The sequence below is a fragment of the Phaethon aethereus genome, assembly GCF_964289735.1.
Source record: "Phaethon aethereus genome assembly, chromosome: 4".
Lineage (NCBI taxonomy): Eukaryota > Metazoa > Chordata > Aves > Phaethontiformes > Phaethontidae > Phaethon > Phaethon aethereus.
Window position 1 is genome coordinate 16,017,744 of NC_138578.1, and position 17,181 is coordinate 16,034,924.

The 17,181-nt window shown below is 39.5% G+C and overlaps 1 protein-coding gene across 1 annotated transcript in view; it reads right to left on the reverse strand.

Annotated features, from left to right (window-relative positions):
• The window catches only part of ZNF827 (zinc finger protein 827), a gene marked incomplete at both ends in the record, with an annotated part of 103,678 nt that overhangs the window by 37,865 nt on the left and 48,632 nt on the right, over positions 1-17,181 (reverse strand). Inside the window, one exon of the mRNA XM_081999258.1 lies at positions 8,966-9,199. Within this exon, the coding sequence (XP_081855384.1) occupies positions 8,966-9,199 (234 nt within the window). The remainder of the gene's footprint in view (positions 1-8,965; positions 9,200-17,181) is intronic.

Sequence of the window (17,181 nt, forward strand, 5' to 3'; positions counted from 1 at the left end):
TTTCCACTTTTGCATTTCTCTTTGAGTAGATGGGCTAGGTAAATAAACTGCAATGTATCAGAATACAAAGTTAGTATACAAGAGTAATTTTCTTCATGCCAGTTTTTTATAAAAGTACAGACAACTAATTTCTAGCAAAAATCAGCCAGGGATAAAGACTCAAGTAGCTTTACAGTGTGGTAGAGTTCGCAGTCCCAAGGCAGGCAAAGAATAAAGTCAGGACCCTGAGTTTTAGGAAAGGAAACTTCCAATTCTTCAAGGAGTTAGTCAATAGAACCCCCTGAGAAAATGCCCTCAGGGACAAGGCTGGCAGGTCTGGAACAGAGCTGGCAGGTCTTTAAGGATGCCATAGAAGGATAGGATCCCGAAGTAGGAATCGGGAAGGGAAGGCAAGAGACAGCATGGCTGAGTGGAGACCTAGTAGTCAAACTAAAGGGCAGAAAGGAAATGCAGAGGCAGTGGAAGCAGGGACAGGTATCCTAGGAAGAGTACCGGGACGCTGCCCGGTTGTGTAGGGATGAGGTCAGGAAGGCCAAGGGGCAGCTGGAACTGAACTTGGCAAGGGATGCGAAGAATAATAAGAAGAGCTTCTACAGGCACGTCAGCCAGAAAAGGAAGGTCAAAGAAAGCATACACACACACACCCCCCCCCCCCAATGAACAAGACTGGCAGACTGGTAACAACAGATGAGGAGAAGGCTGAGGTGCTCACAAACTTTTTTACCTCAGTCTTCACTGGCAACCTCTCTTCCCACACCTCTCGAGTGCATGGACTGCAAGATCGGGACTGGGGGAGCAAAGTCCTTCCCACTGTAAGAGAAGATCCGGTGTGTGACCACCTAAGGAAACTGAACATATATAAGTCTATGGGACCTGATGAGATGCATCCCAGAGCCCTGAGGGAACTGTCTGATGTAGTTGCCAAGCCGCCCGCCATGATATTTGAAAAGTTATGGCAGTCAGGTGAAGTGCCTGGTGACAGGAAAAAGGGAAACATCGCACCCATTTTTAAAGAAGGTAGCAAGGAGGACCCTGGGAACTACCAACTTGTCAGCCTCACCTCTCTGCCTGGGAAGATGATGAAACAGATCCTCCTAGAATCTATGCTAAGGCACATGGAGGACAGGGAGGTGACTTGAGACAGCCAGCATGGCATCACCAAGGGCAAGTCCTGCCTGACCAACCTAGTGGCCTTCTGTGATGGAGTGACAACATCAGTGGACAAGGGAAGAGCTACGGATGTCATCTATCAGGACTTCTGTAAGGCCTTCAACATGGTCCCCCACAACATCCTCCCTTCTAAATTGGAGAGAGATGGATTTGATGGGTGGACTGCTCAGTGGATAAGGAATTGGTTGGATGGTTGCATCCAGAGGGTACTGGTCAACAGCTCAATGTCTAGATGGACAATGTCTAGACAGGGAGATCTTACTGCAGCCTTCCAGTACTTCAAGGGGGCTTACAAGAAAAACGGGGACAGACTTTTTAGCAGGGCCTAAAAATCCTACCCCTTGATAGGACAAGGGGTAATGGTTTTAAACTAAAAGAGGGTAGATTTAGACTAAATACAAGGAAGAAATTTTTCACAATGAGGGTGATGAAACACGGGCACAGGTTGCCCAGAGAGGTAGTAGATGCCCCATCCCTGGAAACATTCCAGGTCAGGTTGGACTGGGCTCTGAGAAACCTGGTGTAGTTGAAGATGTCCCTGCTCATGGCAGGGGGGTTGGACTAGATGACCTTTAAAGGTCCTTTCCAATCCAAACTATTCTATAATTTGATGCAGCGTCCACCTGCTCTAGAGGAGACACACTGAACATGGTCTTTTAATGCAGCACAGTCTGCTTTTCACTTCGAGATGAAAGTCAAAATCAAGTGTACAGATTTAATAAAAAACACAAGCCATGTAGTAAATATTGCTTTTGCTGATACAATAGCTGTCCAATGACTTTCCATTGCTGAAATCAAATGAATGCTTGTTAAATCATTCATGCTTTCTCCCATCATTTTATTCAAAACTTTATCCTGGAACTATAATTCTAAGTTGCTCGTATTTGCTGAAATGCCCATCAGCTTTACAAATTAACTTCATGAATCAACTTAGAAAAGGAGGCCTTTCCCATATGTCTCATAAATTGGACTCACGTACTAGTTTTCACAATCAAGCAGTCAGGGGTAACCAGTAGGTCAACTTGTACTGACTTCAAAATCTTTCAGTATGGAGATTCAGGCATTTTGTTATGCTAGTTGTTCTGATATGCTATAAACAAACACGCCCTAAAACATCTTAAATAAAACCTCAGAGGCAGGGAACAGTTGGTGAGCCCTGAAGGTTCTGTTACAAAGACACAACAGGTAACATCTGACATTCCCTAGGGCACTGTGCTTGATGCTTTATTTTGCTAGTATTTTTTTCAAACTATTGTTTTATATAAGACAACATCGATGGGACTTGACTCAATGGAATAGGATCCCGCATTAAAAAAAAAATATCATAACATGGTTTGTATTTGTTAAAGTGGAACCTCCAAACTCTCGTGTTACAGAATTCTGCAACTACAGGCTTAGTTGCACAAAAATGCAAACCAACAAAAAGCAAGGAACAAATTAAAGTGATAGACTAATTTGAATCATGATATGCAACTGCTGCTCCCACCATTTAAATGGTAGGATTACAGTGCTTACCTGAAAGACCCTACTTGCAGAACACAGCCAACTCCTCAAAACTTAGATCAAGAAGAATTTGATAAAAAGTCTATACATGCAGTTAATTGTTATTTTACAACATATTCCAATCTACACAAGTCTCCCAGTTCAAGAAAATTCTTGTCTATCATTTCTGCAGCAAGCTCTACCTTTGCAGAGAGCCTGGCTCCAGTTCTCCTGTCTTTACAAGCTGACTCTCCAAAGGCAAGGGGGACTGCAAGAAGCCCTTCTGCAAACACTGTGCATCCACAATCCCCTGACACTTTCAAAAAAATTGACATGCCCACTTTCCATAGCTTTGTGGCTCCTCCCAGCTGTCTGAACATCATCAAGGAATAGCAGTAAAGCAAAGGATCGGCGTGGTTGTTTAAACTCTTTAGTGATAATTCCTAATAAAATGAAATGAAATAAAAATAAAAATCCAGACAACCAAAAGAAGCACATGTGAACCACAGACATTGTCATTTGTTATTATTCCAAATTAGATAATCTTTTGAATTAACATGTTTTTCATTAAATATCAAGATTGCCCTGATATAGAAAAAAAGAAGATGATGAATTGCAGTAACTTAAAGTTATAGTATAGCATCTACTGAACTAAAAGCTAGGCTCTGTTATAAGGTACTAGTTCTTCTGTGATTTTTGTCATTTTGTGTGTTTTTTAAAGATCTATAGAGGAAAAAAAACCATAGACTTTGCAAACTTCCAATACTTCCCACCCTATACTTCTCCTATGAATGGGCAGTATTTTTTCATATTTTTCCTTCTTTTGAGTTTAGACAGCAGTGTTGTCATTAAACATGTGAAAACCCATCAATAGGTAAGAATCCATTACTATTTGAGTTCTTTTGGGATTATGTTATTACGCAGATGTCACGGAAAAGCTTATTAAACTGAGTGAACATACCATGGCCTGATATGAATTTCATGTAGTACAGCATTGTCAGGAGAGTGTCAAAATCTTGAAGAAAAATCTGGAACCTGACACATTGGAATAATAAATCTAGCTACCTAGAAACTTGTATCTTTTTCTATACTGTAACTAAAATACAGCTACACTCTAACCATTCACAATCAATTTCACATTTCTGCTGGTTAAAAAAAAACAAACGAACAACAAAAACCACTTGACTAGTAATAGATTTTGATCTGGTGATGTGACTTGCCATCTTTCTAGTTCCCATCAAGAGAAAGTCTTATTTTGGGTCATACACTTCCCCGCTTCTACAGAAGCGCCTGCTGCTGGCCAGAGCTTTTGAATGAGCTATTTAGAGACCAAGGAACAAAAGACTTCCCTGTACTTTCACTCCTCTGCCCATTATCAAGGCTCTCTAAGCAGGGATGCAAGCACTCTTGACAGCTCCCCCGCAATCTAGGTACGGAGACTCTTACGAGGTCCTGACAACAGCTATCTCCAAAGACAGCAGCCTAGCTCCATGCAAGTGCTTCCCCGAACAGTCCCCGGAGTTGTGAAAAAGAAATATATGGGAAGGTTAGTTTCTCTGTGCCCCACCTCACCCAAAGAATGTAGTAATGTACCTTTTCTTCACCATAGTAATAATAAACGAAAAGACTAACCCACTAAACCTGGAAAGATTTTGTGACTGCTAAGAATAATAGCTTACTAGCCACGGACTCGTTTTTGTTGTCAATTCACATTGCTGATGACAGCCAAGCATAAAGTCACCCAAGCCTTAAAATGAGGTAAATCTGACACCAGCTGTCCAGCCACAGGACACACGCATAGATAGCACTCCTAGTTTGGAAACTTTTAAAACTGATACTGTTGTTTAGTTCCTCTGGAAGTCTGTGCTATTGTGACTGGACTGGTTTTGGTATGAGCTAATTTAAAGCCTTCTCAGATAGTCCTTCACCTCGCTGTGCCCTAACGCACGATGTCCCATTTTTAGAATGGGGGTAGCATTGAGGTGTTCTGGCCTTCATCTTATGCTAGAATTGTACTATCATTCTTTCTTCTTTTTCTTCCTCTTTTTAAATAGAAGTTCTAATCCATGTGGTTTCAGTTAAATGTAAGATACAGTGTCAAAAAAATTAACTACAAGGTACAAAATAGGAAATTAGCATAAACGATTTCAAGCGGCTAAGGACTTAATCAAAAAACAAAAAAACCCACACCAAACCCCCACACTAATGAGAATAACCAGTTGTGCTGAAAGAGGAATTGTCATATAATTAGGTGATAACGGAGTTGATCAAGAATGCTTTTGGAATCAATTGTACGCAACATTTTACTTCGTGATCTTGGCACAAAAAGTAAGTATGCACTAATTGCATCTGCCGATAACTCAAAATTATGACACACTATTGGTACTGCGGAATTGGTGTATCACAAGAAGCACTGTGCAACCCGAGGACTGAAGTAAAAAAAATCCAAAGGAAATGAAAATAGTACAAAGGTCATGCATTTGCTAGTGATAACAAGCATATATGCAATACATGGGGAACTGATCCACTGAAAAGAGAGAAGAGAAAACAACCTAAGTTACTAGCGAAATGCAAAATGACTACATTTCACAAATAAGATATAGTTGAAATAAAGGCAAATGTGATTCGGACAACATTTCTAGGAAAGATGAGCGCATACTAATGTTATAGTTCAAGGCAACAGGGTAAAATATTACTTATAAAATGCTAGTACCTGGAATAGATTTTTATACACCTCCAGCTATGCATTCATTTTTGGACAAGGTGGCAAAACACCGTATGCTTCTGAAAGATAATACATGCCCAAAACATACTAGCAGCGTGACTATTTAAACAGAAAATGAGTTTTTAGCCTCAAACATTCGCATGTAAATGCAAACATCTATTTTAAATTTCAGTCTCCTCTGAAATCTACCTTTCTATTTACAAGACCGAGTGCATAAAACTGACCAGGGATCACCGGGTACACCACTTAATTAAACATGTTGACAAATAAATTAGCTTTTCCATGAAAGAGAATTGGTAAGAATGTTGAAAGCTGGTCCAGGTGTATTAGAAATAGATTACTTACATTTTTTGTAAGTGATTTTGTGCAACATTGAACAGGAATTTAAAATCTTGTAGGGATGGCACCCTTCCAAACAGAGATGAGAGCTATTTGCCCCACTCCACTATCTCCTCAAATCCGTTTGCTTACCACTCGATCTAGTCTCCAGTCAAGACTTAGTAATGGACAGAATTCACAGCTCATCTTTGTACGTTCATATAAATCATGGTAGTGATTTTATGTTCTTCTGTAAAATGTAGGTTGAAAGTCTGCACTGAGGCTCAAACTTTGCCTTGTTAACCCCCAAATACCATTTATTCCAAATGGGCATTTCATTTATTTTTAAATAGTAGATCAGTAATTAGGAAATTTTGTCTTGACTATCTGGATGGAAATGAGGTCTGCCTAGACATGCCCAAAAGACATTAGCCCCTTAGCTTGAATAATTCTTTGGAAGAAGTATGACTACGTATCAAGTGACTAGGTGTCACATTTGTGAACTGTGAGGCAGAAGATCTGAATCCAAGTGGGACACAGTGGAGAAAAAAACTGGTATAAAAGGCCATAGCATCTCCCGATAAGGTCCAGCTCCACCAAATATGCAGGATAAGGGCCTGATCTTAAGCACTGGTTGTGTGCTGCTAGAAGCATGCTGACAAGTCCCTCCATTACAGTGGCTAGTGATTTGCAGTAAGTCTCTCACAGTATGCACCAGCCCAAACTAGGCTCCAGAGCTGGAAAGGCCTTCCACTACACTGTAGAAGCTCAGCCAAGAGCTAGTCACACAGCATCTCTGTTTGGGAAAAGAGATTTCCCAGTGAAAAATATAAACCAGTGTATCCTTCACATCAAAGGAGACAGCAAGATCTATGCCTAAATCCCAAGAGGCTCCCATGAGGCTGCAACAATCAGCAATATTATTGCTCAGGGGATAACAGAAGCATGTATATCAGGAATGCAGAAAGCAAAATAGTATTATGTCGGAAATGCCTTGCTGAATTTGCATGCAGTGCAGGTTTTGGTAATTAGTAATACACAGAGAAAAGTGAAAATAACAAAGCAAGGATGTAATCCATTCAGTCTTTACCAAGAATATATAGAGTCCGGAAGGCCCTGACTTAAACCCAATTATATAATAAATCTAATAAGGGCACTTGACTGAAGGTTTCCCACTGACAGTAGAACTTCCAGACATACTCATTCCTGTCCTTCCCCTGCTCCCCCCGCCACCCGCCTCCTGTACCAGGAAAAAAGGAGGAAGTTTGTTCTTATTTTCACTTTATTCTGAAGAAGTGGCTTAAAAGTTCTAAATCACCAAAAACAGAGTGAAGAATTGCTTAAGAAAAATCTGCATTCTATCAGATAAAGTAAACATTAAAAAAAACCTAAAGAGGCTATTGATCTTAGATATTCCTCTTATATTTGTCCTCCTTTAAACTGTATCTTAGTGTTTTCCTCCTTTACAGTTTCTGCCTTAGACGGTAATTCAGAAAAGTGCAGGTCAAAAACAGTGTATTTGATAAACTTGGTATAACCCCACCCACTGGCTGATTCAGGAATACCAACTGCCTCCAATACCGACTAAGTAAATCCTACAGTAATTCTTTATCTTCTAATCTACGGATTAACCAAAAAGACCACTATCAGCAAAACCTGCTCAATTGCTAAGAGATAAGAAGAGAAATGTTAAACTACTGTATTTCTTACTACAACCTTTCAAAACTGGGAGTTCCCAACCGAAGTGACTGAAGACTTGTCTGAGATTTCACTCATAAAACCACATATTTAAGGCACAAATATTCTAATGTAATAGTCTGTAGTAAAACTATTTAAACACAGCCTGTTAGTGCTGAATTCAGGTTTCACAATCAAGAATCCTAGTGTCTCTGAAGTACTTGAGAAATCATTAAGCTACGGCGATCTTTCTTTATGAAAATAGTTATATATATTTATATGCACCAAGAAAAGATAAAGTCATGGGTTAACATTCATTAGGCTGTAAAGTTCTGTTACCAAAACACCATACTCAAACCAGCTACCAGCAGCAACCATGTGCTATAATCAATAACCAAATGTTTAGTATTTGGGAGTCTGTGAAAAATTGGGAAACTTCTGCTCTGATCAACTTTTGCACCTGGGAAGCACTTTTTGCACCATTAACATGGAAGGCTTGCAGATCAATGATCCAAATTCTTCTGCAAATTAAAGTATGTGGGTTTGAACAGGAATGAATTAATTACATGTTAGAATTTATGGGGGAGATACTAGTCAGTTAAAGTCTTTCAGGTACAAATTAGAGCTCAAGTTCAATGTTGACAGTATCCAATCGAGCCAAATAATTTCAGATAGGTTTGGCAGGGATTTCAGAAGTTGCTAAACTTGTAAGCATTTCCACTGTCACCTACTATATGACTTTGACTTAAGAAAATAAGTCTTGTGCAGTTTTGGAGAAGACTTAAAAACTAACTGATCCAGTTTAGGTGCAGAAGTATGAAACCCAGCTTCCCTGACTGACTTTCACATCTCAGTCCTAAAAATTCAAGTCTATTAGAAGTTCAAAGCCTTTTTGTCATTCACTTAACCTGTTCCCAGCAGGGAGAATTCACCCCTTTTGCTTTCCCTTAAAGTTAAACCTCAATTCTGACAGTTAAGACAAAGCATAATTAGCAGAAGATACATTTTTAATTGACTCCCTCCAGCTGTAACAGTACATATGTGTATACACATGCATACTGTCTACTTGACTGGCAGAAGTATGTATCACTAATGCAATGTAGGGAAGTTCAAGTGGTCCCCCTAACAGCAGAAAGCTGGCTCACTTCACATTATTTTTTTAACAGTGTATCTTATAATTCTGAGTACAAGATATCGTCAGAAAAAATAAAAGGCTTTAAAAGTCATCATTTATAATGCTATATCAGGTACAGTTCAGTACAGACACACATTCTTATGATGTTAATGAAGTGACATGTGAATAAATTGGTATTAACATGTTTTGGTACATTTTAAAAATGACAATACCTAAAAGCTTTAAGGCATCATTTCTTTTGACTTATCCCATAGTCATTAATTTGAAAACCAGAGCACAGATAATTGAATACTATGGCGACAGACCAAACTGAGATGTCTTATGTACATGAATCTGTGTAGACAGACCTTTTCAATTGTTCCTCCACTTGCTACTAAAGCTATATATTCCTTCTGCAAGGCAACCCTGCTAGCATACATGAAAAAAAATTAAGAAGTTGAATATTATTAAATATCTACCTGAGAGCTTCATGAGGAGTTCAGATGCTGCCTTGACTGACATGTCCTGCCTCATTACATTTGCCTGTGCTTCCTGTGGCTTGAGTTTCTCCTCAGGGATGTTTGTAGCTGAGGGTTCGGATTCCTGGCTGAACACATAGCTGGACTGAGATAAGGCTGAACTTGCAGCCTCTTCATCCTTAGGCTCCTCTTTCACTTTAAATTTAGGAGTCAAGGGCTCTTTTTGATTTGCAGCTGTCAAGAGAAGGAAAGAAGTGAGACTTAACAAGGTATGCAATATATAATATAAATATGTATATAAAAATACATATATAATCATAGAGCACCTAGTAACAGGAAGAAAACATAACCTGAGAAATGCTAGAGCAGGTGGTACTGGAAGCAAGCATGTCAAACAGTATTCAAAGATGCTTCAAGAGGTAAACAAACTTCTGCATCTTTTGTACAAAGGGACAGTTTTGAAACGCAAAAACTGCACGTACCAGAGCTCAAGAAACCATCCTTCTCCTCTTACTTTTTTGCCCCACTCCTCCTAAAAGCATTCCCCTGGTCAGTGGTTTGTAGGTCTTCTATAGGCTTAACACTAGTTTAAAACATCATTTCGCATAAGGGCAAATTTGGCAAAGCCCATGGGTACTACAAGAACATCCTGTTCTTAAGAGAATGGAAAAGAGGCAAGAGACGAAGAGCGGAAAGGTAAGAAACCTAAGAGGGGAGTAAAAGGGAAAAGAACAGCAAATTCTTAGGTCCTGAAAGTTGGTATTTGTTAAGAAAGAGAACATAGGGATTTTCAGGAGACAGCTCTGCACTGGAAGATGCTGTTAGAGCACTGTTCCAGGTTCCACATCCATAAAAAAGAGAGCAAGTTTAAAATAATCCTTTCAAATACTCCTTGTAAGCAACTGAGTAGTCTCAGAGAAAGGTACAGAGACCTTGGGGCTGCTTAAAATCTACACACTGAACAATGTTGTTGTTGAACGGTCTTTCTGATACCCCTTGACAGCAGTAGATCCTTTGCACTGCGTTTGGTTGAAGGGGTAAAACCAAGAATGCCTCTTAAACAATACTTCCAAACTGAAGCAATATAAATTCACAGCAGACTGTGTGACAAACAGGAGGCTAAAGAAGTTGCACTATTTTTCAGCAGCTCTTCTTACAATTCTTTGTTTGACCAGTAAGAGATACTTCCTTCCCTGTCTCTTAGGGGCTTTTTCTTGTTCAAAATTTCACTTTAAACTCCCAGTAACACACAGCAGATGACTTGTTCAGCGCCCCAAACTTTGATGAGTTTACACCTTTCTCGCCTCTCCAAACCTCTGTCTCCACAAATATGAAACAGAGCATCATCCCAGTTTTGTTATCTTTCTAAAGCTCACTATTTACCTCACTACCTCTCCTACATACTTTCCTCCTTCCACGTGACAATCCCCTGCCTACCCTCATCACTCTTGCAGATGGGCTCTGTCAAATCTCACTTGGACTACATAAGAAGGATGTAACCCGCCAGCCCTTGCACAGGCTGCAGCAGGGCATTAGAGGCCAACGTGCATTGCCTGCTGCAGACAGCTGTTTGTTTTACAGACCCATTACATGAACAGGAAAAGCTGAGGAAATAGCGTATCACAGGGATGGTAATACCCAGCTGAAGGGGCAGGGTGCTAACAGGTCAAAACAACACAACAAAATCTGGCAACATTCACCTGCTTAAGCCCTTGGTCTACTTTCTCCTCCACTTCACTGTGTCTTACCTACTCTCCAGCTCCTCACTTTCCTGGCTTATTTCCTCAGATACTCTCCTTCTATTCTCCCAAAATCCAACTCCTAGAGAATCTGAATTCCTGCATCCCATTGTGAAGTGCTCACCATCTCCCAGAGACCTCAACCCTAAAATATGGGGTACAATAGCCGCCTTTATCTCAGATAGACACTTCTATTTGCTACTTTCAGCTTTGTTCATTTTCACACGGTCCATTGTTTTGTGGTTTTCTTTGTGTTCAGTGTTTTTCTCTTTGTTTTTTTGTTTGGTTGGTTTTGGGGTTTTTTTACTTTTTTTAAAGCTACTACGTTACCCTGTAACACAACACTTACATCTTTTCAGTTTATATTCCAAGGTTGTTTTGATTTTTCTCCTTTCTTATTGGTTGACAACACACGACACCAAAGAACAAGATTAAAGCAAAGTGGCATAAACAGTGTACACATAGCAGCATGTACATACACATTGGTGCTGAAGTATTCACTACTTCAGAAATTAAATTACCTTATATATGTAATTTTTAATATGACCTATAAGCACTTTTACCAGTATTAGGAATTATTTTTTCCTTTTTTTAAAAAAGGAGCAAAAGCAGAAATATGAAACATCAAAGCAAGCTTTAATTCATAAAAATACAGTTTAAGGCTCTTAATCTAATCTTAACTTTACCAAGGTACTTGGGGGAAGGAAAAAAAAAAAAATCCATCTTCTTTATCCAGGTCTACATTCTTCTAGCTCAGTCTATTCTAAGGTTTGACCTGGAGTGATGAATGGTCACACAAAAGACCCTAACCTTCTATGCCACACTACCGTCTGCATTCCTTCTCTTTTAAAACATGCCACTCTAGCTGCTACTGATATGAAAAATACCCCCACCAGGAGCTGAATGCAACTGATAGAGAGCATTCTGCCTGAACTTCCAGAAAACGTGGAGAAAAAAAATCTTTTGAATTTATTCATTTCAAGAAGTTACTAATTCAAATTGTCCCAGAAAATAAAGGAAACATGAGCCTGAGCAAAGAGGTAAAGATGACCCACTGAGAACAACCATTAACTTGTGAAGCCAGCTATATTTCTGCCCATGAAGCAGGGCAGAAAATGAACCAGGCAGAGGAAGCACTACAGATCAGGCCAGCATATGCTTTTAGCATTTAAAGTACAGAGGTGTTATTAAACTCACATGCACAGATCAGTGTTAAGTTCGCAACCAATTGCACTGTGGTCCATTAAAAGCCAGGTTAAGAACAATCTATAAATCCAAAACATCCATACACAAATAGAATCAGAATTCTGTAGCAGAATTCATAGAATATCCTAATATAAACTAAGAACTTCTTCCAGAGTCAAGCGCTACACTATGCAGTAGCAGATGCCTTATGGATTCCCCTACCACAAGAAGGAGGATCAAAGGGGGAGCATTTGGAAGAAATTAGCACTTATTAAACCCTCTTATCACCAAGCCAAAACTCAGCAGACAATTTGACCCAATTGATGGGCCGGTGTCAAGTGGTACCTCTATGCTCTTCATCATAGGGTGTTCTCAAACTCTACTGAGATGAAGCGAAGCTCTAACAGCTCAGAGAACAAAAAATTACATGTAGTTCACCTCAGAGTTTAAGTAGTTTCATGGTAGTGACACACCCAGAATTACATGAACAGGGCATCCATCAAGTTTCTCTCCTTTCCTATGTCTCACTTTCCCTTTCCCTCCCTTCCCCACACATTAGTGCTCCTACTGTGGCAGCACACACTGCTGTAAGCCACTGCTCCCTCACACTTCTGAGCTGCCACCTGGGCTAACAATGCTAAAACTATGTTGACGACAAATCTATCAGCACAACACCATCCATAATCTAAATGAGCTCTTCATGAGATCTGCATACTCAGTTTGTCCCTGCCTGTCTACAAGACATCACCCATGAGAAATATAAAACATGGTCAGGGTCCCAAATCCAGAGGAAGTACTGAAGATGTGCATTTAGCAGCATTACATGAAGGGGAAAAGAAACCCAGAGTATCGTTCCTACCTATGTTGCTGGTTCTACCTACTCTAGCTTCTTTGTTTTGGACAGAAGATAGAATTAATAAATTAGGAAAAAAGTAGGGGTTTATTTCTTTAATTAACTGACAACATATTCCTTGAACTGACTGCACTTTCCAAAAATCAAATATTTTAATTGTGGACAAATCAGAAAAGTAGAAGAGTTACTTACCTCATTTTTCTTCCCCTCAGAAAACAAAACCAAATAAAATCAGACGACTGTTGGGTTGGTTTCAACCCAGTTGCTTCAATTAATGGGGCCTTTACTCTTTCTTGAAATACACTAAAGCAGATTCCAACGTAAATGAAGCCCAAATAGAAGGACAAATAAAAAAGGGAGAGGTTGTCTAGTCTATCAGATCCATACACTAAAACTAGAGAAAAATACAACACACAAAACTGAAAAACAAAGGACTCCAAAATCCCCACCACTCTTGCCTCTGTCCCATCTTGGATCCACAATTATGGGCAAAATTGCTAATATGTGGGAAACACCAACTATGATGCATCCACTAGTCATATTAGGGAACAATAAACAGATATGAGAAAAAACACTGCAAATAAGGGAAATAAAAGTTGACTGAGACCAGTTTTTAAAAAACCCTAGGATTGAGGAATCTTTTAAAAATTAGAACTAGACAAGGATTAAAAAGATGATGTTGAGATTTATTAAAATATATTTGAACTACAAAATCATTACTCCCCAGAAGGAATAACATCTTCTAGCTACATACATAAATAGATACACATATACTTAATTTGTATTTAATTTACATTCATTCTGAACTGCAATGAGAACAGACTGAAAGATGTGTTGCCTGCAGACTGAATCAAAAAACCCCATCAATTTAATTTTGAAATACACAGGGAGGGAAAAAAAAACCAAACCACCATCACAAAACCCACACAGCAAACGCAACCAACAGGCAGCAGTCTCTCAAGTAGGGTTGATAATCCTCCATTTGTTACATTCCATGTCCAGAAAAAAACAGATCAAAGAAGATTCCAGACTGCTGATTTTTATCTTCCTGGCAACTGGAATAATTTGATCCATTTGGCAAAAGTAGATGATGAAAGTTATAATGCTTTCCTCAAACTGCCAAAATGCCACAAGAAAAGCTTTGGGCATCTGCCATTAATCTGAAATGCTGATAGAAGCTGCTAACTGCATCAGTCCACTTACAAGGATTTCCAAATGCTCAAAATGTTTATAATTGAAAGAGAAAAATGGGCTGATTACTTCAAGCCAAGTTCAATGTTGCAAGTCACAATCAGCAAGGAGTTGGCCACCATTCTATCTGTCTGAGCAAAGAACATGAGAAAGAAAAAAGAATCCACAACAAAAATGCTACCACAAAAGGGGCCAAGAGAAAAAGCATCTACAGAGTCTGGGTCGAAAGGAACTGTGATGAAAATGCCACAGTACACCGCTGCACCATCGTATTATTTTACACACGATGCCTGACTTCAGCTACAAAGATGAGAGAGAACAAGCCAGTCATGGCTGAGGGAAAAGGGGAAAGGCACTGCAAATTGAATTGGTCTCCTTGACACCTTGCAGGAAAAGCTCCCCATGTGATTATCCTCAGAGCCACCATGGCAAGAGAATCGTGGCATGACTTCTATGTGAGGAAGAAAGGACAGTGTTTTATCCAGGTCCTACTGGACCTAGAGCATCTGGATGACGCAGGGAGCCTTCTGTTCCAGGTGGTAAGCTGTGAGCTGCAGTGGTTAAAAGAAACTGAAGACCTTTGACAGATCAGTTCCACAGTATTTGGAAGACACATTTCCCTGACACTGAGCATCATCATCCTGAAGGCAGCTGTGGTCAATAAAGCTTATGACTTGAGTCTTCTACTAATTTTGCTCTAGTAATTGAAATGTGCAGGTAGGTGTTGGCGTTCTGCATGGAGACTATGGCTTTATTTTATGACATTCAAGAACTGAGTAAAGGGTACAAACACGGCAGAAGAAGCCACTGGTGAGCTAATTGCTTTGCAAGAAAAATCTATGCAATTGGAACCTGTCAGAGAATCTCCAGGCTAAAATCCAATTGGGCTGATAAATTACGTTCAACTTATTAAACATAGAGGCTGTCTACACTGTAAGTGGCCCAAAAGGAGAAGTACTGTTCTGGCAGGACACAGTCTAGCTGGTCTCTCATTTCTTTTTAGTGCCTTCTGCCCTGGAGCATTAACCTGTCCCAGAGCACCTCAGGTTACCTAACCCTCCTGGGAGGGCTACCGCAATTATATCTCATTTTCAAAGCCCTCTACTCTGCCCTCAGCCAAACAAACTAACCTATGGGGCTCCAAGGAAGAGGATGAGAACTATCAATGAAAAAGCTACATTACAACTCAAGGGCACCCAGCATTGAAACATTTCTTTTTATCAAAGCAGTGGAACAGCAGAATAGACAATCATGACAAGTATGATGATGCCAAGACTGGTGATGCCACCTCTGGGCTTTCAAAGACCACTTAAAATATGAGGTCTTCCAAACCACCTTGCTTAAGTATGTGAAAAATGTATAAGCAGAGGCTAAGAAAAGGCCGTCTAACTATCCTGATCTTCTCTAAAGCTGCTTTGCATTTAAGGAGCTGTAGTCGAGCAAAATGAGATACAGCACTGAAGAACGACCAGTCCTGCTACTGTACCCTCAAAATTTCAGTGTTATAGTCCAAGTGGAATGGAGGAATTAGGCAAACTGCTAAGGCACCTGTAGGACCACGCATCCTCCCATGCCCCAAGACACCTGTTATAAAACTAAAATCCCACCTGCTAAACAAGGTTGTAATATCTGCCAAGACCATCTTCTCCTTTCTGGGTAGAAATCAAAACAACAGAATAGGTAAAATTCTGGGAAAGCTGGAGAAAAGAGGGGGAGGAGAGCGAAAGGAGCAAAGGGAAATTTGTGGCTGATAGGAAAGAATTGTTTGCAGCATGGAAATGTCTTCTCTCTACAAAGGAACAAAAACAGAGAAGGAAACACCACCAGACTGACCTTTAGATTTGTTTAAGAAAACAAAAACCAAACCAAACCAAACCGAGATGATTGAACTAACAATGTCTTCAATTCCCATTTTGGATAGATGTGACAGAAAGGCTCATGAGCTAGGACTTCTACCCAAAGTAATGGAGTAATCAGGGAAGCAAAAGAGCCATCAGTCTAGTCTAGTCTTATACTCCAAGTCTAAGAGTTTGAGTAGGTATTAAAACTAAATTGTAAGCACAGAGCTGAGTTTTAAGTTGTATCGGTCTGAGTACACAAAAATGCAGTTTGTTATCCTATTCTTATTACTGAATTAGAACAGAGCCTACACTGCTTCATCTTGCTAAATTCTACATATTCCTTCAACGTGTAAAACATGATGGGTATGATTTTAAGGATGTCAGGGAAATTGTGGATGTAAGACTAGCAATTGCTGAATAGAGATTTTAAGGGTGGTCACACATCAGTGGCAAAGATTAGTACAAGCTTTTATTTGCCCAAGTTTTAATTAGCTATGCTATTGCCCTTTTTCAGTTTTATTTTAAATTAAAGGTCTATATGGAAATTATGAAAATGTGAATCTGTAGAGACACTTCAAAGGGAGATCTTGATGACATCAGGGGTATTTACACTGACAGCAGCATTATGGAACTCACAGTATTTTTAAATTAAGGATATGGCTCAATAATTGCCAGTGCTGCGCTCTTACATATTCTAATTGAAATGTTACGTTCTGGCATAAACTATGAATCCTAAATATAGGCAGCATGGTCTTTTCTTTGCAACTTGCTACACAAATACATCAATTATGACAATTTAATTTGACATGCTTTTATTTTATTAACAATATCTGTTTGAAGAGTTCAAGCCAGTCAGTTCAGTACTGTCCATGGCAAATGCTAAAACATTTCATATTACTTGTGTTACCTTTAAGGAATGCAGTAATTTTCAAGAGCCAAACAGAATAAATAATCTAAGTGATTACTTAGGTCATGTATTAATATTTTGTATGTAGCTGTCTGATGATTTACTATTTCATTATTCCATTAACAGAATCAGCTAATAAAACACGAATGCAAAGTCCAAGTACTTTGGACAGTCACCAAAATCCCACGGTGGCATTATTTTCCAAAAGAAAGATTTGACTCTTCACACAATAGTGACAGCCCCAAACCCTCAGCATGTTACCTCTCCTTCCTCCTCTCTATTTTAAAGTTTCTCCATGCAAGTAACTAGGGGAACATAAAAAGAACTGCAGAAGCAGGGCACACTTGATAATATAAACCGTCACAAGATGAAGAGACATGCTTTCTAGAGTAATGCACTTGATGAACAAAGAGGTGGGGGAGAGAGCCCAGCAATGAAGTATGCTTTACAATTACTGTTTCCACACAGAATTCCTTGGAGATCAATAATGCAAGAATCCC